This window comes from Theropithecus gelada, chromosome 15 (assembly GCF_003255815.1).
Source record: "Theropithecus gelada isolate Dixy chromosome 15, Tgel_1.0, whole genome shotgun sequence".
Taxonomy (NCBI): domain Eukaryota; kingdom Metazoa; phylum Chordata; class Mammalia; order Primates; family Cercopithecidae; genus Theropithecus; species Theropithecus gelada.
The window spans coordinates 97,137,741-97,159,507 of record NC_037683.1 but is presented as its reverse complement, the minus strand read 5'-3'; the positions used below and the strand labels follow the sequence as shown (position 1 = coordinate 97,159,507).

Below are 21,767 nucleotides of genomic sequence, written 5' to 3'. Positions count from 1 at the left end.
CCAAAGTGCTGGGATTACAGGCTTGAGCCACCGCGCCCGGCCTGGGTCTTATTTATTAATCCATTCAACCATTCTATAAAGACAATAGAATTTGAACATGCAGAGATGATGAAGAAACTGGGATGCCTTGAGTAAAAGTATGGAGGTAATGAAGTATAAACCAGTTTCATTAAAATAGAAGGTTTATAGAGGAATGTAATATAAATTTGGTAAGTTAAGTTGGAAAAGATTGTAGCGAATTTAAAGGCTGGTTTATAATTTAGTCAGCAGACATTAAAGAATTTTTGAAGGTTTTTGAGCAGAAAGCAAAGTTTATTACAGTAATATTAATTTCACTGCAGTGCCTAGGGAAAAACCGAAGGAAGGTAAACACTACTAATTATTAGTAAGGATATAGAACAGCATTAACATACCACTAGTGGGAATGTAAATTGGTATAACCATTTTGGAAAACAATTTGATATTCACTTTTAAAGTTGAAGATAATGGGCATGACGTTATGGTCTAGAAATTCTATGCCTAGATTAAACCTTGAAGACATGTCCAAAAAAAGTGTTCAAAACTCAGTTGTTTGTAATAGCAAAAGAATAAGAGAAGTGAGTAAGTTGTAGTTATACATAGCAACATGGATGCATATCAGGAGCATAGCATTTAATGAAAAACACAGGTCACCAAATAATAATTTGATGACATTCATATAAATTTTTTTAAATAGCCCTGTCTCTACAAAAAAAAAAAAAAAATTATCCAGGTGTGTTGGCATGCACCTGTAGTCTCAGCTACTCAGAAGACTGAGGTGGGAGGATTGATTGAACCTGTTAAGTCAAGGCTGCAGGGAGCTGTGATCATACCACTGTCTTTCAACCTGGTCATTGAAGCAAGACCCTGTCTCAAAAAAATAAATAAAAATTAAAAATAGAAATGTAATACATTATTCAGGGCTTCATATACGTGTAGTAAAAGACTTTAAGAAAGGAAAAGAATGACATAATCTGTAATCATGGATATCCTCAGGAGAGGAGGGAAAAGGGGTATGATTGGAGAGAGGCATATGGTATTGGTAAGGTATTGGTAATGTTCAAATTCTTAATCTGCTTTTTGGTTTATTTTTCTTTTTACCTAATGTGTCATACATAAAATTCTTTTGCATATGTGAAGTTTTTCCTAAGTGAAAAAATTAGAATTTTTTCATAGCATTTCATTAAGTGTAAAGGAGAGGAAAGAGGATTCATGCCATTTAAAGAATTATCCACTTCTCTTTCTGTGTATACCTCTTTCCTCTACCCATTGTGCTTCTTTCTCAGAGAAAGAAAACTCTTCTGCTTTCCAAGGTTAAAATCCTTTTTAACTGTGCATACATTGATATACTAGGCATTTTTAAAGGTGAAAAGTAAATCAACCCTAAGTCTGTCATTCTTAACATGACATTTAGTTTCTTTTTTTTTTTTTGGAGACGGAGTCTCACTCTGTCACCTGGCGGGAGTTCTGTAGCACTATTTTGGCTCAGTACAACCTTCACCTCCTGGGTTCAAGCAATGCTTCTGCCTCACCCTCCCAAGTAGCTGGGATTACTGGCATGCACCACCACACCCAGCTAATTTTTGTTTTTTTTTTTTTTTTTTTTTTTTTTTTAACTAGAGACTGGGTTTTGCTATGTTGGCCAGGCTGGTCTCGAACTCCTGACCTCAAGTGATCTGCCCACCTCAGCCTCACAAATTACTGAGATTATAGGCATGAGCCACCATGCCCAGCCTAGTTTCATTTGTTAATAGTGTTTTTCTAGGAAAATGCCTAGATGCATAGGTATTTTAAAATAATTATAACAATAATGAATCTAGTTTTCTAACCCCTTTTGTAAACCAGGTGTTATATCCTGCCAAATCAACATGCTGTAAGTTGCTTAGTACTTGCCCTATTATTGAACATTGTTTAGAATTGATGGCTTGATATTCACTGATCATACATTTAATTTTTTGGTGAATTGTTTCCTTGGAGTAGATTGTTTTAGATAGTAATTGAATCAAAGGATATAAGCCTCTGTGTTACTCTTGGTGCATTCAACATACTGTCTTCTAGCAGCAGGATGTGAGCTTACTAATTTCTCCACAACTGCACCAGCACTAGGTAGATCAGTCATCCCTGATCCCGTCCCCTCTTGTGGCCTTTGGGGCTCTGTTTTATTAATTATCTTTGTGGCATATTCCATCCTGTTGTTTGATGCATACCTTACTCTCACTGTGTTCAAACCCAGGCTCATCATCTTCCTCTCCACACCAAGCATTTGGCTTGACTTCTGTCATTTCAGTTTTTGGTTTCCTCATTTTACCTAGGTATCCAGATTCTACAGTGTGTGTGGTTTTTTTTTGTTGTTGTTGTTGTTGTTTTTCACTTTTCTGTTTTTCAAGATTTTTAGAGTTTTAAATCTTTGAAATGTTTTTCAGATCTGTCTTTGTTTCCATTCTTACCAACATTCTCTAATTTAGCCTCTCATTATCTCTTACTGGCATTATTTCAGTAATCTAACCAATCTTCATGCTTCTTGCCTTTAATGCCAGATGTGTTACACCCTGCTAACAAATGCCTTTTTATAAATCATTACTTCCATCATGCCATGCTGTGCCCTTAAACTTCAGTGTCTGTTGAATTAAGTACAGTGTCCTTGACCCTTGACCTGACACCTAAAGTCCTTAGGCTATGCTTTTCAAACTGAGTTTCCCAACCCATTCAGTAGGTCCTAAAATCAGTTTAGTAGGTTGCTACCAAAAAATGGGAAAGGAGAAAATGTCAGAGTATGTGACACCTATTTGTATTTTGTGAAAGTTGTTTCTATGTGTGCATGTGTCTGTGTGTCTATGTAAAACATTCCTATCATAGGGCACTGTCAAATAAGTTTGAAAACCTTGTTATACAGGATATCCTTAATTATCTTTAGCTGTTCGTACTCTTCCAATTTTTCTTCTAGCTGGAGCAGACCACTCCTGTCACAGAATGCTGGGTGCGTCCCAGCTTTATTCAAGGTTCATTTCATTCATTTCACATGCCATCTCCTGCCAGAAGCTCTCTCTCACTGCCTCAGCCGAACCCCAAACCCGAGACACAGAAAACCTGGATATAATTTTCCTTTTTCTATACCCCATAGCATTTTGTTTTTCTTATGGCACATTTCACATCACACATTTTCCCTGTCATTTTTAATAGATTACAGATCCCTTGTAGGCATAAGCTTTATCTTGTACATCTTTTCATCCTCATTTTAGTATAATATTTTTTACTTAGAAGATACTTTTTAAAAGGTTTTTATTGAAATGTAGGACTTCATTAAAAATGAGTATACATTAAAACAATACGACTTTGTTTTAAAAAGTAGTATCTCTTGTAGAAATTTTGGGAACTACCGATAAGTAAAATGAAGAAATGATAATGGCAAAAATAAATATTTGAGGGTTTGCTATGTATATGCCAGGCACTGTGTTAAGTACTTAAAATGTATGATCTCATTTGATTATTAACAACTAACTATGAAGTTGGTGGATATCATTATCATCCCCAATTTTCAGTTGTAGTGGGAGAAAAATGACCCTAATCTCATTCACCTAGAGAAAACAGCTAGGTAGGGTACTGATATTTTGGTGTGGTCTTACTTTTCTATGGATATATACTTTTTCCCTCATCAATGCAGAAACTGTTAGATGGACCACTTTTTCAGTTAAACGCAAATGGTGAGCATTTCAGGACATTGATTTTTTTTTTTTTAATTTTTTTTTTTTTTTGAGATGGAGTCTCACTCTGTCGCCCAGGGTGGAGTGCAGTGGCGAAATCTCAGCGCACTGCAACCTTTGCCTTTCAGGTTCAAGCCATCCCTGTGCCTCAGCCTCTCGAGTAGCTGGGATTACAGGCATGTGCCACCACCCCCAGCTAGTTTGTGTATTTTTAGTAGAGGGTCACCATGTTGGCCAGGCTGGTCTCGAACTCCCGACCTCAGGTGATCTGCTCACCTCTGCCTCCCAAAGTGCTGAGATTACAGGCGTGAGCCACTGTGCCTGGGACATTAATTCTTATACATGGAATAATTCAGTTTATAGGTAAATTGCCTCCAATTACTTATACTAAGAAAAAAAAATTTTTTAATGTACCAGTTTGGCCTGGTGCGGTGGGTCACGCCTGTAATCCCAGCACTTTGGGAGGCCGAGGCAGGTGGATCGCCTGAGATCAAGAGTTCAAGACCAGCCTGGCCAACATGGTGAAACCCTGTCTCTACTAAAAATACAAAAATTAGCCAGGAGTGGTGGCAGGCACCTGTAATCCCAGCTACTTGGGAGACTGAGGCAGGAGAATTGCTTGAACCTGGGAGGCGAGGTTGCAGTGAGCTGAGATCACACCACTGTACTCTAGCCTGGGAGATAAGATCGAGAACTTTGTCTCAAGAAGAAGGAAAAAAAAGTACTAGTTTGATAAAACCTGGATTTGCTTACTAGCAAGATTGTACTTTTTTTCATGTTTGTTGGTCATATGTCTATCATATTGGTTGCATTTTCTGTTTTTCCTTTACCTTTTTATTTTGTTAGTGTTTTTTTTTTTTTTTTTTTTAGATCTTTCATCAAATCACATCTATGAATCTTTTCCATTTTTCCTCTTTTTTAATGTCAATTTCAGAAGGGCTTCTTATTCAAAGATAATCATATTCATCAAGATTTCTAAAAATACATAATGGTTTATTTTTATTCAAAAGTAAAACAGTATTATTCCATGATTATTTACTCAGTATAAAATAATTTCGATAAAAGGAAATTTTAAACAATAAAGTAAAATCTTTCATAATCCCATGTTCACACAGTTATAATTTAAAGTTTTGGTGTATGTTCTTCCAGAATTTTTTCTTTGCACACACTACAATTTTGGAATCATGAAGATATTATTTTATAGCTCTATATCAGCATTTTCAGTGACTTAGTTTTCAGTTTTTGAATTTACTATATATTTAACCTATATCCTATTGTTTGACATTTAAATTGATGTCCAGTTTTGTGTTGTGATAAATCTACAATGAACACTTTTCATAGATACGTCGCTACCTCATTTATCTTTTGGAGATAAATTCCTAAAAGTGAGATTCTGGAACTTAATAGTAGTATATTTCTAATTTTGACCTACTCACCTCATTACTTAAACTAGAAACTTAGATTGTAGTGTCCATCTTCTTCCTCACCTGCCACATTCTTTCAACCTTTCATCAAATGCTACCTCCAAATTATTTCTCAAATATACTTCTCTCTATTTATACTGCTTTCACCCTAATCCAAAGCATAATCTTATTTGACCTGGGGTTATAGTAGCTATTAAAGGATCTTTCTACCTGTCTTACCTCACTCCATTTCATTTCCACACAGCATGAAAAGGGATCCTTTACAAACATAAGTCTCACACAATCAAATCTAACCTAGCAGTCCTCCTTCACTGCTTTCTGTTTTATTCAGAGTAATGTGCAGACTGTTCTTATGGCTTACAAGGTCCTCCAGGATCAGATCTCTACTGGCTTTTCCAAAGTCATCTTGGATCATCTTCCCCCTCACTATCTTACCATACTGGCTTATTTTTTTCTTCAGATTCTCCAGGCCCTTCCTTCCTGCAAGGCCTTTAAACATACTGTTCTTTCTACCTGGAAAGCTCTCACTTCCCCTTTTTACTTAGCCAATTCCTACCTATCACACAAGATTCAATTTAAGTGTCACCACTTTAAAGAGCTTTACTAATCTAGAAAAGAAGCACAAAATCTTTTCGGTTCGGTTCACCATGGTGTACCCAGCTCCTAGAAGTTAGATGCTCAGTGAGTATTTGTAGAGTACTACGTTGATGTTGCCACATTACTCCTTAGATAAACAGAACCATTTATATTCTCATCAAAAGTATGACTTTGGGGTGATTTTTTTTACACTAAATTTGTTTATTTTGGTATATGGTGCAAGATGACAGCGATTTAACCTGATTTTTCCCAGTTAGCCATTTGTCCTATAACCTACCATTATTCTGTAATTCAGCATTTTCTCACTTTTTAAAAGTATCATCCTTACTTACAATAAATTCTTATATCTCAAGTCTCTTTCTGGACTTTGTTTTCTGGTACATTGTTCTGTCAACCTAGGTGCCATGATTTTATTTATTTTGCCTTATATAATTGATAGGCAAATCTTTCTTCATCAAATTAACTTTTTGTTTTGCTTCCATCCTGAATTCTCCCAGATGAAGTCTTTACTATCTTTATAAGTTCCAAAGAACAACATCCTATTGGAATTTCTATTGAAATGTTAATTGAACTTACAAAGTAACCTGTAGCCTTCCTATTTAAAAACCATACTTTGTGTCATTTTCAAGATTTTATAATTTTCTTAGTGTTGGTCCTAATCACTTCTTAGTGTTATTGTTCTGGTTAGGTTTTCTTGCTGTTGTGAGGAAATTATTTTTCTGGTTATGTCTTCTACCTGTTAATTGCTAATATAGAGAAAAGCTATTTATTTTAGTTTTTATATTTTTTATTTATTTTGTATTTTTAGTCATTTTTTGAATTTTTGAATTTTTAAGATAGACTAATAACAACAACTTGTCACAGAGCACTTTTTAATATGTTTGTTCCAGGATAGAAATATCCTTTGAAAGCCCTGATATTGTTTGTCAGTATGTTTGGGTTAATTATAAATACTTCCTTGCTTGCATTGTATATATTAAGATTATATAATTGAGTGAAAATGGAAATGTAGTCAACAGCATAAGATGGCCTCAGAAAATTACGGTCAGAATTTTTCCTCTTAAACTTTTCACAAAGGAATATTATAAACCAGGATTAGCAGAATAATCAAAGTCCTAAAATGTTGTTTCTCTCTTTTCAGGAAGTGGTTCTGAAAGATGGAAGAATTGAAAGACTAAAGTTAGAGCTAGAAAGGAAAGATGCTGAAATCCAGAAGCTGAAAAATGTAATCACTCAGTGGGAGGTTTGTGTCCATTTACTGTTGCTAAAGAAAATAATTCTATACATTTTCACATTTTGTTTTTCTTATATGTAAATATGTTTAATATGCAATTCATGGGAATAGTCATTCTATTTTTTATGTTCTTAAACTCTTTGATTAATGGTTTAAAATCTGAATGATTATTTAGTTATTTATTTATTGTTGTTGTTGTTGTTGTTGTTTTTTGAGTCTCATTCTGTTGCCCAGGCTGGAGTGCAATGGCATGATCTCAGCTCAGTACAACCTCTGCCTTGGTTCAAGCAATTCTCCTGCCTCAGGCTCCTGAGTAGCTAGGATTATAGGCATGAGCCACCATACCTGGCTAATTTTTGTGTTTTTAGTAGAGACAGTGTTTCACCGTGTTGGCCAGTCTATCCACGAACTCCTGGCCTCAAGAGATCTGCCCACCCCAGCTTCCTAAAGTGCTGGGATTACAGGGCATGAGCCACCATGCCTGGTCATATTTTGTTTTTTAAAAATCAACTTTATTGTGGTATAGTTTACACATAGTATAAAATGTATTTTTGTTGTTATAAAATACATATAACCATTTAAACTGTATAATTCAGTGGGGCATTAAGTATCTTTACACAGCATTGTGTAATCATCACCACTGTCTATTTCCAGAACTTTTTCATCATCCCAGGCAGAAACTCTTACCCACAGAGAACTCCCCATTCTCATTTTCCACACCCCGGTAACCTCTAATTTCTATGAATTTGCCCATTCTAGGTACCTCATGTAAGTGGAATCATACAGTGTTTATCCTCTTATGTGTGGCATATTCACTTAGCATAATGTGTTTTTTTGTTTGTTTGTTTCGTGAGACAGTCTTGCTCTGCTGCCCAGGCTGGAGTGCAGTGGCACAATCTTGGCTCACCACAACCTCCGCCTCCCAGGTTCAAGCAATTCTCCTGCCTCAGCCTCCCAAGTAGCTGGGACTACAGACGTGCACCACCATGCCTGGCTAATTTTTGCATTTTCAGTAGAGACGGGGTTTCACTGTGTTGACCAGGCTGGTCTCAAACTCCTGACCTCGTGATCCGCTCGCCTCGGCCTCTCAAGGTGTTGGGATTATAGGTGTGAGCCACCGTACCTGGCCTAGCATAATGTTTTTAAGGTTCATCCACGTTGTAGCATGTGTCAGAATTTCATCCCTTATTATAGCTGAATAATTTTTCATTGTGTGTATATATTTTGTTTACTGGTGCATAAGTATCTGAGTCCTTGCTTTCAGTTCTTTTGGGTATGTACACACCTAAGAGTGGAATTGCTGGACTATATAATTCCACATTTAACTTTTCGAGGAACTGCCAAACTTTTCCATGGCACCCGCGTCATTTTACCTTCCCACCAGGAGTGAACGATGGTTCCAGTTTCTCCACATCCTTTCCAGCACTTGTGATGTATACAATGTATTTTTAACTATAAATCTTACCTCTCCCCTTAGGTTTTTTTTTAAAAAACAATTTTTTAAATCTGTTATTCATATCAAGTATCATTCTTTTTTGACTAATATGAGTTCACTCAACAATTATTTATTGAGTGCCTATAATGTGCCAGATACTTTTTGCACCCTGTGTATGTGGTAGTGAAAAAAAATAAATCAAGTTCCAGCCCTGATGGTTCTTACATGTACCTCCTTCTTCTACTCATGCCTTTAAGAATCATCCCTACTAAAACTTTTTTTGACTGCACCCACTCATTTACCTTAGCTTTTCATTTACATTTCCCTTCGTTTTTGTTGTACTAGGCACAGGGAATACAAAGATGAGTTAACAAGAAGCTTATAGATTAATGGGGGAAGATAAACATGTAAATAGTTGCAGTACAGTGTAGGATATGACAGAGTGCTCCAGAAGAACAGACAGAGGAATGAATGAGTTGCTGCTATCAAAAATTGGTAAGGATCTCATAGAAAAGATGATTTTTCCAGGTAGAGAGAATTGTGTGTACAAAAGCATGGGAATATGATGGAAAGTACATTGTGGCTGACATTCAGAGAAATGGGAAACTAGAAGTTGAGATTGCAGGTATGAGTTGGGGTCAGAATTCGAAGGCATTTGGATTTTAGAGAGGTTATTAGGCCGGGCACGGTGGCTCACACCTGTAATTCCAGCACTTTGGGAGGCCGGGGCGGGCGGATCACGAGGTCAGGAGATCAACACCATCCTGGTTAACACGGTGAAACCTCGTCTCTACTAAAAATGCAAAACATTAGCCAGGCGTGGTGGCGCGTACCTGTAGTCCCAGCTACATGGAAGGCTGAGGCAGGAGAATTGCTTGAACCTGGAAGGCGGAGGTTGCAGTGAGCTAAGATAATGCCATGCACTGCAGCCTGGGTGACAGAGCAAGACTCCATCTCAATAAAATAAAATAAAATAAGATAGCATTAAAAATCTTTAGAAGGGAAGTGACATGATGATTATTAGGTACCTGGCACGTTACAGGCATTGAATAAGTAATTTTTATGTGAGTTAATATTAGTCAAAAAATAATACTTGAGATGAATAATAGATTTAAAAATCGATTTTTTAAAAAGCCTAAGGGAGGAGTTAAGATTTGTGGTTTAAAATAAAATGTATACATAACAAGTGCTGGCAAGGATGTCAAGAAATTGGAACCTGTTCACTGCTGGTGGGAATGTAAAATGACGCAGCTGCTGTGGGATGGTATTGGGAAGATACTTGGGATGATAATGCATGTTGCTGAGGCTTGGAGTGAAGACAGCCTGCTAAAACAATGGATAAGTATAGAGTGTAAGAGGAGGAGCACATCTTTAACTGGTTTGGGGAATGGGAACTAATAGATTTCATTTTGGACATGTTGCGTTTTAAACACATCTTTTTTTTTTTTTTTTTTTTTTTTGAGACGGAGTCTTGCTCTGTCCCCCTGGCTGGAGTGCAGTGGCGCGATCTCGGCTCACTGCAAGCTCCGCCTCCCGGGTTCCTGCCATTCTCCTGCCTCAGCCTCCCAAGTAGCTGGGACTACAGGCACCTGCCACCGCGCCCGGCTAATTTTTTGTATTTTTAGTACAGACGGGGTTTCACCATGGTCTCGATCTCCTGACCTTGTGATCCGCCCGCCTCGGCCTCCCAAAGTGCTGGGATTACAGGCGTGAGCCACCGCGCCCGGCCTAAACACATCTTTAACTGGTTTGGGGAATGGGAACTAATAGATTTCATTTTGGACATGTTGCGTTTTAAATGGCTACTTTTTTTAGACACAGCGCAGCAGCAATACATGTGTATTTAATTTTATCAACTTTGTATGCTTTCTGTCATGAAATTAAATATACTAGCAAAAATGTTATGTATTTCATATGTGCTCTTTATTATAAGCTGTATGTTAGTGGTATTTTATACATTTATATTTTTATATATGCAGTTTTTAAGCAGTGCAAACAATTGTCACAGGTAATCATGCTGATTTGCAATTTTTGCTTTGTGAGATATTTTAGACCCTAAACCTTGAGTAAGAGGTACCTCCATGAAGACTGATCTGGACCTTGAACAAAGGCTTGAGCCAGAGATAGTTTGGTGAAATACTAACATAGGTTGAAGCCCTGAGGCTGGGAATTTCGTAGTGAGTGTAGTTTCATATTCACAATGACTATTTCTATATTCATAGCAAATATAGTTGTAGTTGAGTATATGTGTTTTCCCCCATTATATTTTTATGTTTCCATTTGACTGGTCTCCCTTGTTCATTTCTGAGCTTCTCAGCAGTCCTCCTACCTTTATATTTAGTACAGCGCTTACTTTGTTTTATTGTATTGACTGCAGTATTATTCAGTAAACATTATTTACTTATCAGCGATTTAATGGACAGAGTAATATTTAGTAAAAGCCATCTTTGTTGGACTTAAAACACTTTTTAATTTGTTTTTTAAAAAAGATTTGAATCTGGTAACTACTATACATATCTATGTATATGTTGAGAGGAAAAAATGATTTTTTTATATTAATGTTTTCTTTAGGTTTTTGTTTTTCTATATATGTTAAATGCATTGTTTTCTCTAATGTATTAATGTATTAAATCTTTATAAATGATTCAGGCCTGGGCGCAGTGGCCTCATGCCTGTAATCCCAGCACTTTGGGAGACCAAGGTGGGTGGATCACTTGAGGCCAGGAGTTCAAGACCAGCTTGGCCTACATGGTGAAACCCCATCTCTACTAAAAATACAAAAATCAGCCAGACATGGTGGTGCACACCTGTAGTACCAGCTGCTAGGGAGGCTGAGGCAGGAAAATCGCTTGAACCCAGGAGGCGAAGGTTGCAGTGAGCTGAGATAGCGCTATTGCACTCCATCGTGGGTGGCAAAGCAAGACTCCATCTCAAAAAATAAATAAATAAATAAGTGATACAGAGAGTGTTATAAGATGTGTTGAATAAGGGTAGCATGGGGTAAAATTGCCTAAAATATGGATGCGAATGTGGGAACACAATCCTTCTTGTTCATAAATGTATACTTGTATCATCATGTAATGTGAGAAGAAGCCATCTGGAAAAAGAAATTGAAAAAGAATTGAAAGATATTTGGATAAAGTACTAATTCATGCCAACCAAAAATTGTAACAGTGATTATTTAGTCAGTGAAGTAACAAATGATTAGTGAATCCTCAACTGAGAAGGTATAGAACTGCCCTATAAAATCCAGTGTCCACTACAAGTCTATTGCATTTTAAATTTAAAGTTTAAAAATTAATTTTTCTCAGTCACACCAGCCACATTGCTAGTGTTCTTTCAGTAGTCGCATATTGGACAGCGGCAAATACAGAGCAGATGTAGAAAGTCCTAGTGTATTGCCGGACAGTACTGCTTTAGAACTGTGGCTCATTTTCCTTTTGGTTTTCATTTAAATTATTTTGAATTGTATAAGGGTTTTATCTGAGGAAGAAAAGAAGATTCTTTAGGAAAATTGAGTTTTCTCCACTTTTCTCCTTCTCTTCTTTAATTTTCAATCACATACAATATTGATATATATTATTGTGCCAGGGATTTAATTTAAGTTGTAGATAGTTCCGAATACATTTTCCTCCATCCTGTTTGTTTCAAAAATAATTATATCTTTGAGCAAGCCTAGAATTCAGAGCTCTGTAAGTTGACAGTAAGTAATTATTATATCACTTACTTAAAAAAAAAACTAAATCTTTTTTCTTTGACTATTAGGCAAAGTATAAGGAAGTAAAGGCAAGAAATGCACAATTATTGAAAATGCTTCAGGAAGGTGAAAGTAAGTGGATTTTATGTTTTTGTAATTAAAAGTTTATCTTAAATAATATCTGAAGGTATTTTTTCAAATGTGTGATTTACCAACTCAGCAAAAGTGTTTGGTAGCACAATAGGGTTACTATAGTTAATAATTTGTATATTTCAAAATGCCTAGAAGATTTGAAGTGCCCTCAACACAAAGAAATGATAAATGTTTGAATTACTGGATATCTTAAATACCTATTTGATCAGTACACTTTGTATACCTGTATCAAAATATCACATGCACCCCATAAATATATATGATTATTATGTGCCAATAAAAAAAATTGAAAAAGGGACTCAATAAAGTAGAAAGGCTTCCCAGAGTGATACAAGCTAGAGAGTTGGCCAGGAATGGTGGCTCATCTGTAATCCTAGCACTTTGGGAGGCCAAGGTGGGCAGATCACTTGAGGCCAAGAGTTTGAGACCAGACTGGCCAACATGGTGAAACCCCGTCTCTACTAAAAATATAAAAAGTAGCCAGACGTGGTGGTGCACATCTGTAATCCCAGCTACTTGGGAAACTGAGGCACGAGAATTGTGAACCCAGGAGGCAGAGGTTGCAGTGAGTCGAGATTGCACCGCTGTACTTGCAGCCTGGGGAGCAGAGCGAGACTGTCTAAAAAGAAAAAAAAAAAGAAACTGGATAGTTGCTCATAAAGTTATTATTAGATCACTCTTACAGCACCTTACTTTTATACCAGTTTATAACTATTCGGGTAAAAGAAACTCTTAAAATTCAATTCTTATAGCTTACTGAACTATATTTAGAGGGAAAACAAGCCTAACATTTGCTTAGGATTCTGCTTTTCAGCTCTTGAAGGAGGCAGCCTGTCATCACTTTAGGTTTTCTTTTCTGTTTTCTTCTTTCCTTCTCCCCTTGCCACTGCTCTTCATACTTTTGCTGCTACTCTGTAAACTTTTGACAAGAGGTTACCGGCAGGAAGCCAAGGAAATCAATTCAAAAAATGATTACAGATTATAAGACTAGTGAAGCTGATATACAAAAGCCCACCAAATCAGTTGCATTTCTCAGTATGTATATACCTAGCGACATTTATCCTGAAAGTTTTATGAAAATTTTCCATTCATAATAAAAAAAGGAAATATATGTTAATTTTTAAATATGAGACTTAGGCAAAGGAAATTATAAACCATAAAAGAAACAGAGATTAAGACATAAAGGAGAAAATCTTTCTCTGAATAGACAAAATGAAATGTAATCAACAATTTTCCTATTAATAAATGCTAATGAAACTCCAAAGATAGCTCCTGTGAATATTGTATAGCTCTTAAGAAATTGTGAAATTCACCTTGAAAAATGAAAAAATACCAAAAATTGTTTTCAGCTGTGAAGGTACAGTCAGCCCTCCATATCCGTGGGTTCCCTATCTGTGGATCAGTCAGTTGTGGATCAAAAATACATTTTTTGAAATTGTACATGTGCAGACTTTTTTCTTGACATTACTCCCTAAACAATACAGTGTAACAGCTATTTACATAGCATTTATGCCATATTAGGTATTATAGGTAATCTAGAGATGATTTGTTTTATTTTTATTTATTTATTGTTTTGAGATGGAGTCTCGCTCTGTCGCCCAGACTGGAGCACAGTGGCGCGATCTCAGCTGACTGCAAGCTCCACTTCCTGGGTTCACGCCCTTCTCCTGCCTCAGCCTCCCGAGTAGCTGGGACTACAGGAGCCCACCACCACACCCGGCTAATTTTTTTGTATTTTTAGTAGAGATGGGGTTTCACCATGTTGGCCAGGATGGTCTTGATCTCCTGAACTCGTGATCCACCTGCCTTGGCCTTCCAAAGTGCTGGGATTACAGGCGTGAGCCACCGCACCCGGCCGGTAATCTGGAGGTGATTCAAAGCATATGGGAGGCTATTCATAGGTTTTATGCAGATATATACCATTTTATATCAGGGACTTGAGCATCTTTAGATTTTGGTATCCTTGGGAGGTCTTGAAAGCAATTGTTTACCAAGGGATGACTATACTTGGAATAGAACTGTCCAAACAAAATTTAAACTGTATTACAAAATAGTTGTCAAACAATGAGTAAAAATCAGAAATCATGTCCAGTTGAACAGAACATGAATACTCTTGAAGTAGATTCAACCTTATGTTTTTTATAACTTAATTATTATACAAATAGAAGTTAAAGAATTATAGGGGGAGGCCAGGCGCAGTGGCTTATGCCTGTAATCTCAGCATTTTAGGAGGCAGAGGTGTTCCTCATCTGAGGTTAGGAGTTCGAAACTACCCTGGCCAACATGGTGAAACCCCATCTCTACTAAAAATACAAAAAAATTAGCCAGGTGTGGTGGTGCGTACCTATAATCCCAGCTACTTGGGAGGCTGAGGCACAAGAATCACTTGAACACAGGAGGCAGAGGTTGCAGTAAGCCAAGATCATGCCACTGCACTCCATCCTGGCTGACAGAGTGAGACTTTGTCTCAAACAAAAAAAATTATGGGGAAAGACATTATTTGGACATTTAAATGTCTACATCCTGAGATTAATTTAGACCTGTGCATGTTATTGATCTCCATGTGGGTCTTTTAAAGAACAAAATTATGAAAATAAAAAAGTAAGTTATTTAGAAGATATATTTCTAAGTGCAGAAATGAAGAGTATCATTGTGTATTGGACGTATAAATTCTAAATATGTAAAAATAAAATAATATTTCCTCATAAAATACTGTGGAAATTGAGAAAGTTAACTGATAAAAACTTGCTCTCAAAAATAGATTAAGAATCTCTATCAGTAACAACAGTGCCCATAGTATAAGTAATCCAGGTAGAATTTTATATAGGATCATTACATGAAAATACTTGTAACACTTATAATGTAAATGTAAATATGGTCATTCTGTAATAATGCAGCATGTGTTCCTAAAAATCACTAGTCTCTGCAAAATCACACAAGATAGCCAGGCACGGTGGCTCACACCTGTAATCCCAGCTTTGGGAGGTTGAGACAGGTGGATCGCTTGAGCCCAAGAGTTTGAGACCAGCCTGGGCAACATGGCAAAACTTTGTCTCAAAAAAAAAAAAAAAAAATTAGCCTGGCATGGTGGTGCATGCCTGTGGTCCCAGCTACTTAGGAGGCTAAGGTGGGAGGTTTGCGTGAGCCCGGGAGGCTGAGACTGCTGTAATCATGCCACTGCACTCCAGCCTGGGCAACAGAGTGAGACCCTGTTGATAAGGTTTGGCTCTGTGTCTCCACCCACATCTCGCCTTGAATTGTAATAATCCTCGCATGTCAAGAGTGGGACGAGATGGAGATAATTGAATCATGGGGATGCTTTCCCCCATGCTATTCTCATGATAGTGAGTTCTCACAAGATCTGATGGTGTTATAAGAGGCTTCTGCCTTCGCTCAGCACTTATTCTCTCTCCTGCCACCCTGTGAAGCGGTGCCTTCTTCTATGGTTATAAGTTTCCTGAGGCCTCCCCAGCCATGTGGAACTATTAGTCAATTAAACCTTTTCTTTATAAATTACCCATTCTCAGGCAGTTGTTTATAGTAGTGTGAGAATGAACTAATACACCCGTCTCAAAAAAACAAAAAAACCCACAATACTTATGAGAAAAAGGGAGGTTAGAAGCACAACACTTAAAAACGTTGTCAGTGACACGTGAAAAAAAGATGGGAAACTAAAAACAGTAACACAGTTTTACACATGCTAAAATGGTTAAATACATAAATATTACATAAATACAGCACTTTACCTTGAAGAAAACCCAAAGTTTGCTTGTGGGGAAATAGGTCTCAGAAGGGTTACAGCTTGTGTGTTACTGCTACATGGTGGAAGGATGGAAAGTTGTCAGGCCAGATGGGTGTGATTCCTAACACACAGTGAACCAAGGTAGCTGGTAGATATTCAAGGAGTACATGTGGGTGTGGTTTTCTCTGTTCATAAAATTGTACTTAAGTGGATTGAAAATTTGTGATATGTTCAGGTTGTTACCTAATACATCAACCTCATTGAAACAAATTTGTGTTTTCAAAACAAGCATTATAGGATAACTGACTGTAATTGAACATAACTATTTAAAATCACTAGTTTTCAGCAAGTGTTTATAATCCTGGGGATGGAGGAGTAGAAAGCATAATTTGTAAAAGTTCCCAAGTTGATTCTTGAGAGACTGAATTGATTCTTGATAGGTTGTTTCATCTTACCATATTAAACTATGAAAATAAATTTGAACTACAGTCTTACGTTGGCAGAGCTGTGGTGATATCAGTACTCATATATTTGAACATTTCCTCCTTTGCTAATTTTACTACAATTTTACCTCTCTAGTCTCTCCAAGTTTGTTTTCAAAGTGAGGAGTTAGTTTTTCATATATTAGCCATTACCATGAGTTAAGGAAGTTCTCAGCCATGTGAAACTTTCTGAAGCTTAGGAAACATAGGGCCAAACTATAGCTATCTTGCTTCCACCAAGAGAGAAAAGCCCCTAAAAAATAATGAATAGTTCTAAGAGACCACACATGTCATATGATCATTTGTGATCATATGAGCTACATTTAGTTGACATTGCTTTATTGGTATGAAAAGTCAGAGAATAATAATTTTGTTGGCATTATAGTATGCTCACCCCAACAATCCAACAAAAAAGCACTCTATGTTGTTTTTATTTATTTTGAAACGAGTCTCACTCTGTCACGCAGGCTGGAATGCAGTGGCACGATCTTGGCTTACTGCAACCTCCGCCTCATGGGTTCAAGTGATTCTCCTGCCTCAGCCTCCTGAGTAGCTGGGATTACGGGAATGCACCACCATGCCCGGCTGATTTTTGTATTTTTACTAGAGACAGGATTTCACCATGTTTGCCAGGCTGATTTCGAACCCCTGACCTCAGGTGATCTGCCTGCCTCAGCCTCCCAAAGTGCTAGGATTACAGGCGTGAGCTACCGTAATTGTTTTTAAAATCTTGCTTTAAGATTAGTCAAGGTATTTAAAATTTTTTTCATGTGTGAATTTTTTTTCTTGTATCCTTGTTCTATTTAGAGTAGATGTAAAAATTAATCTTTTTTTTTTTTTTTTTTTTTTTTGAGGCGGAGTCTCGCTCTGTCGCCCAGGCTGGAGTGCAGTGGCCAGATCTCAGCTCACTGCAAGCTCCGCCTCCTGGGTTTACGCCATTCTCCTGCCTCAGCCTCCCGAGTAGCTGGGACTACAGGCGCCCGCCACCTCGCCCGGCTAGTTTTTTGTATTTTTTTAGTAGAGACGGGGTTTCACCCTGTTAGCCAGGATAGTCTTGATCTCCTGACCTCGTGATCCGCCCGTCTCGGCCTCCCAAAGTGCTGGGATTACAGGCTTGAGCCACCGCGCCCGGCCGTAAAAATTAATCTTGCACCATATTTGTGCAGTTAAAAAAATATATATATTTTTTATTGACAGAGTCTCACTCTGTCGCCCAGGCTGAAGTGCAGTGGCACCATCTCAGCTCACAGCAACCACCACGTCCCCAGTTCAAGGGATCCTTAGGTAGCTGGGATTACAGCTCAGCTCAGCCTCCCAGGTAGCTGGGATTACAGTCATGTGCCACCACACCTGGCTAATTTTTGTATAATATTTTTTAGTAGAGACAGGGTTTCGCCATGTTGGCCAGGTTGGTCTCCAACTCCTGGCAAGTGATCTGCCCACCTCGGCCTCCCAAAGTGCTGGGATTATAGGTGTGAGCCACCATGCCCAGCAATAAATATTTTAACACCACAGAAAATGTAAAATTTCTAAGAAAAAAATGCTGTGGTGGTAATGATCAGAATTTACTGGTGAAAATGTAAAACAAACAAACAAAAAAGAATTTACCAGTGAAAAGTAAGAGCTATGCAAGGTCAAGAAGTACATTCTTTAAGTATGACAAGAAATCATTGTTCTAATTGCACTACTATGTCTTAGTTCCCTGAAGTATTGTTAAAGTATTTGAGTGACTGGGAAATCTATACTGCTGTTTTTCCTTTTTTGTCAGTGAAAGATAAGGCAGAAATACTTCTTCAAGTTGATGAATCACAAAGTATCAAGAATGAGCTCACTATTCAGGTAAGGAACTGTGGAGCATACATGACTGGTTTTCTTAAGCTGTCTTTAGTCTTGAATTATTAAACTTGACTAAACAAATACAGCCCATCAGCACTGTAAGGAAGTAGTGTAAATTGTACTTTATTATTATGTAATAGCACATGAATGAAGATTCTGTTTACAACACTAAAGGAGGTAGGTATGTCCTTCCCACTGAAGAATGGGGGATGATGAGGTTGTATTTTAATGAACCATGAATTTAGAGACAGAAAGGACAGATAGAACTTACCCTGTATCTGGGCTTGATTTTTCTCCCCTTCACATCGTTATTGTCTTCTTCTCTCAGGACACTTTGCCCCATCTTTAATATAGAGCTGTGTACAATACCAAATGGAAATTATGGGGGGAGTTTCTCCTCTGTTACTCATCCATTTAGTTGTCAAAAACCTATCATTGTGAATATGTTAAGAATTAGAGTATTTGCCAAAAACCCCAAAATGTCTTTTTCTTATTGAATATTTGGTTACAGGTGACTTCACTTCATGCTGCATTAGAACAAGAAAGATCTAAAGTGAAAGTATTACAAGCAGAATTAGCCAAATACCAGGTATGCTTTTATATTTATAAGTGTTTTTATCACAAATAATACATTTGGAGTAGATACTGTGTAGAATAAATGCAGTATTTTGTTCATAGGCCAAAATTTATTCACTAAATATATTGATAATTTTGTTATTGGTCATGTAATTTACAATGTAGATGTTAAAGTTATTCTGCACATTGGTATATACAGCAATAACTAGCATAATTCAGGAAAATCCTTGGGTCTACATAGATGATACAGCATGCATGCCATTGAATCATACTGGGGAAAGGCACAAAAGGACAGTTGTCCTGTTTATAAGGTTGATCACTTGGGTACAGCGATATCTTCCAGATACCTCCTTTGTAAATATATATTTTCCCTTTTATAATTAATATGTGAGGTGATACTTTGAGATTGTATGAATATCCTTTTCACCTAGTGGCTTTAGCATCCATTGATATTTGTGTCTTTTTTTTATGATTGCAAAATAGTGATTTTCTAATTCTGTCATTTCTTCTGCATTTACAAGCTAGCATTGAGCAGTTTGTTCCAGGATGAAGCAATTAAAAATACCAGTGCTGTGTGTGTGTGTGTGTCATATATATTTGTGTGTGTATATATGTGTGCTTCTAAATCATAATATAAAATACATTAACTGGAATCATAGCCAAAAAAGCTCAAAAGCCACTGATGGTGTGGAGAACATAGCAGTTGATTAGCCCTGGCTTTAAAATTGAATCAGTCCCAGAAGGAGAATTCCCTTTACCTGGGAGACCTTGACAAGGATTCTTGTGTGTTTGCTGTTTTGGATTTTTAAGAAATCTCATCGAGAAGCATGGTAGGAGTTTTATGTGGGTATCTACTTCAAAAAATATTTTTGCTAAATTTATTTTCATTTTTCTGCTAATAGGAAATAAATCTTGTTTTTGATACTTGTCATTACACATCTCATGTTCCAAAAAACCTATTCATACTGTTTTTCTCTGAATAAAATCTTTGCAAAATTTTTATGTGGTCACGAGTGAATGACAGCATTCTTATGCTCGAGTATTGTTTCATTTTTTTTTATAATGTTGATGTAGAAATAGTTATAGTCAGAAAAAGAATGAAAGAAACAAAGAGAAACTGCCATCATTATCAAATGAGCCTGGGCTCCATATGCCCCTGATACAACCACCTCTCTTTCAGAGATGCACTTCCACAGAAAAAATAGTTCCCGAACTTGGCTGATCATTGGGATCACTTGGAAACTTTGAATTAAAGATTGTTAGCCAATTAAATAGGTGTGGGACAAAGCCTAGATGTCAGAATTCTAAAAATATTACTGCTTAGGTAATTCTGATGATCAACTAAGTTTGGATACCATTGCCATAGTTTATAAAAATGGGAAAAACTGTACATACAACTGTGATAAGGTAAATACATCAAACCATTATTTGTGGTTAAATTGAAGGGGGTAGAGTAGCTATTGATGATTTTAATTTTATTCTTTGCATGTTTGTACTTTGCATATTCCTACAATGAGCATTTGCTTTTTAAATCAGAATAAAACAGAAAATACTATGTTTATGTTATGTTAAAATATTTATGTAAAACTCTTCTTGTTCTTTATGCTGCCTTTCCTTTTCCTTGGCTCAAGTCAGATACCATAAGTGATGTTTCATATGGAGCAAATTAAATATAAATTTATATATGCAACTGAGCAATATGAAAACCATAACCTAGATTTCAATCCACTGATGAACACAATCAAATTTCTAATGCTAATATGAGCAAAACTCAACAGAACTTGAACTATAAATTGAATTACCCAAAAGGTAATGAACTGAATTACTAAATTTACTGATCATATGGAACAAATTAAGTGTATCATTTATTTTAGTATTGATCAAAAACTTTAATTCTGGAATAGTCAAAATGAGTTCTAAAAAAATAAAATATCGGTGACCTTACTAAGGCACAACTCTTATTCAAATAGAAGTAACTTTTCTAAAACCGACTTTAACCATTTATAAAAAATAACCATATTAAAATAATGTAGCGGTATGTAGACTCAAATTTACAACAAAATCAAAAAAGAAATTGCTTCCTTCTCATACCCCAAGATGCCTTTGGTCTATATTTTTAAAATGAAGTGGCCCCAAAATGGTATGTCGTAAATAATTTGCCCTATTTTTTTTTTTTTTTACAGGGTGGCAGAAAAGGGAAAAGAAACTCTGAATCCGACCAGTGTAGGTGATTAAATTAGCCTTTGAAGTCAACACAAAGTTTAAAACTTTCAGGATTTTGCAAAATTGTATATATTTAATGCCGTGCAACTGCTAAACTATGCAGTTTTTGTTGAAGGAACTAAAAGCAACTAGCTCACTAATGGTCTATAATTTTATTTCTTTTGGCTTAAAGTGAAAAAGAAGAAATAGAGAATTCCAGCAGAATTCAGTGGTTATTGTTTACTATCCATACTTCTTATCACTTTAGTTTTTCATCAGTCAATAAAATTAATTTACTCTTCCACTAATACGTTTGACTTGTTAAGTTTCAGAAACATGAAGGTATTTTTGCTTACAGCATAGCCAGTCAGTTGGGTCCTTTCAGTTTAGTGAATATTTTCTCAGCACTTTCTGCACACTAAACCCTACAGGACATGCAAGAGGAAATATGGCTGATACCCTCAAGTAGCTTATGCTTAGGGGAAATAGAAGGTGGGAGTGGGTAGGCCAGGTGCGGTGGCTAACATCTGTAATCCCAGCACTTTGGGAGGCCTTGGTGGGCAGATCACTTGAGGCCAGGAGTTTTAGGCCAGCCTGGCCAACATGGTGAAACCCCATCTCTACTAAAAATATAAAAATTAACCAGGCATGGTGGTGCACGCCTGTAATC

The 21,767-nt window shown here is 36.8% G+C and overlaps 1 protein-coding gene across 2 annotated transcripts in view; it reads left to right on the top strand.

Moving 5' to 3' along the window:
• GKAP1 (G kinase anchoring protein 1) overlaps positions 1 to 21,405 on the top strand; it is a 93,918-nt gene extending 72,513 nt beyond the window's left edge. For both annotated transcript variants that reach the window (XM_025359488.1, XM_025359489.1), the window contains 5 exons: positions 6,882 to 6,983; positions 12,175 to 12,238; positions 18,252 to 18,322; positions 18,831 to 18,908; positions 21,079 to 21,405. In XM_025359488.1, the coding sequence (XP_025215273.1) occupies positions 6,882 to 6,983; positions 12,175 to 12,238; positions 18,252 to 18,322; positions 18,831 to 18,908; positions 21,079 to 21,126 (363 nt within the window). In that variant the 3' untranslated portion in view covers positions 21,127 to 21,405. The remainder of the gene's footprint in view (positions 1 to 6,881; positions 6,984 to 12,174; positions 12,239 to 18,251; positions 18,323 to 18,830; positions 18,909 to 21,078) is intronic.
• Positions 21,406 to 21,767: the final 362 nt, after the last annotated feature.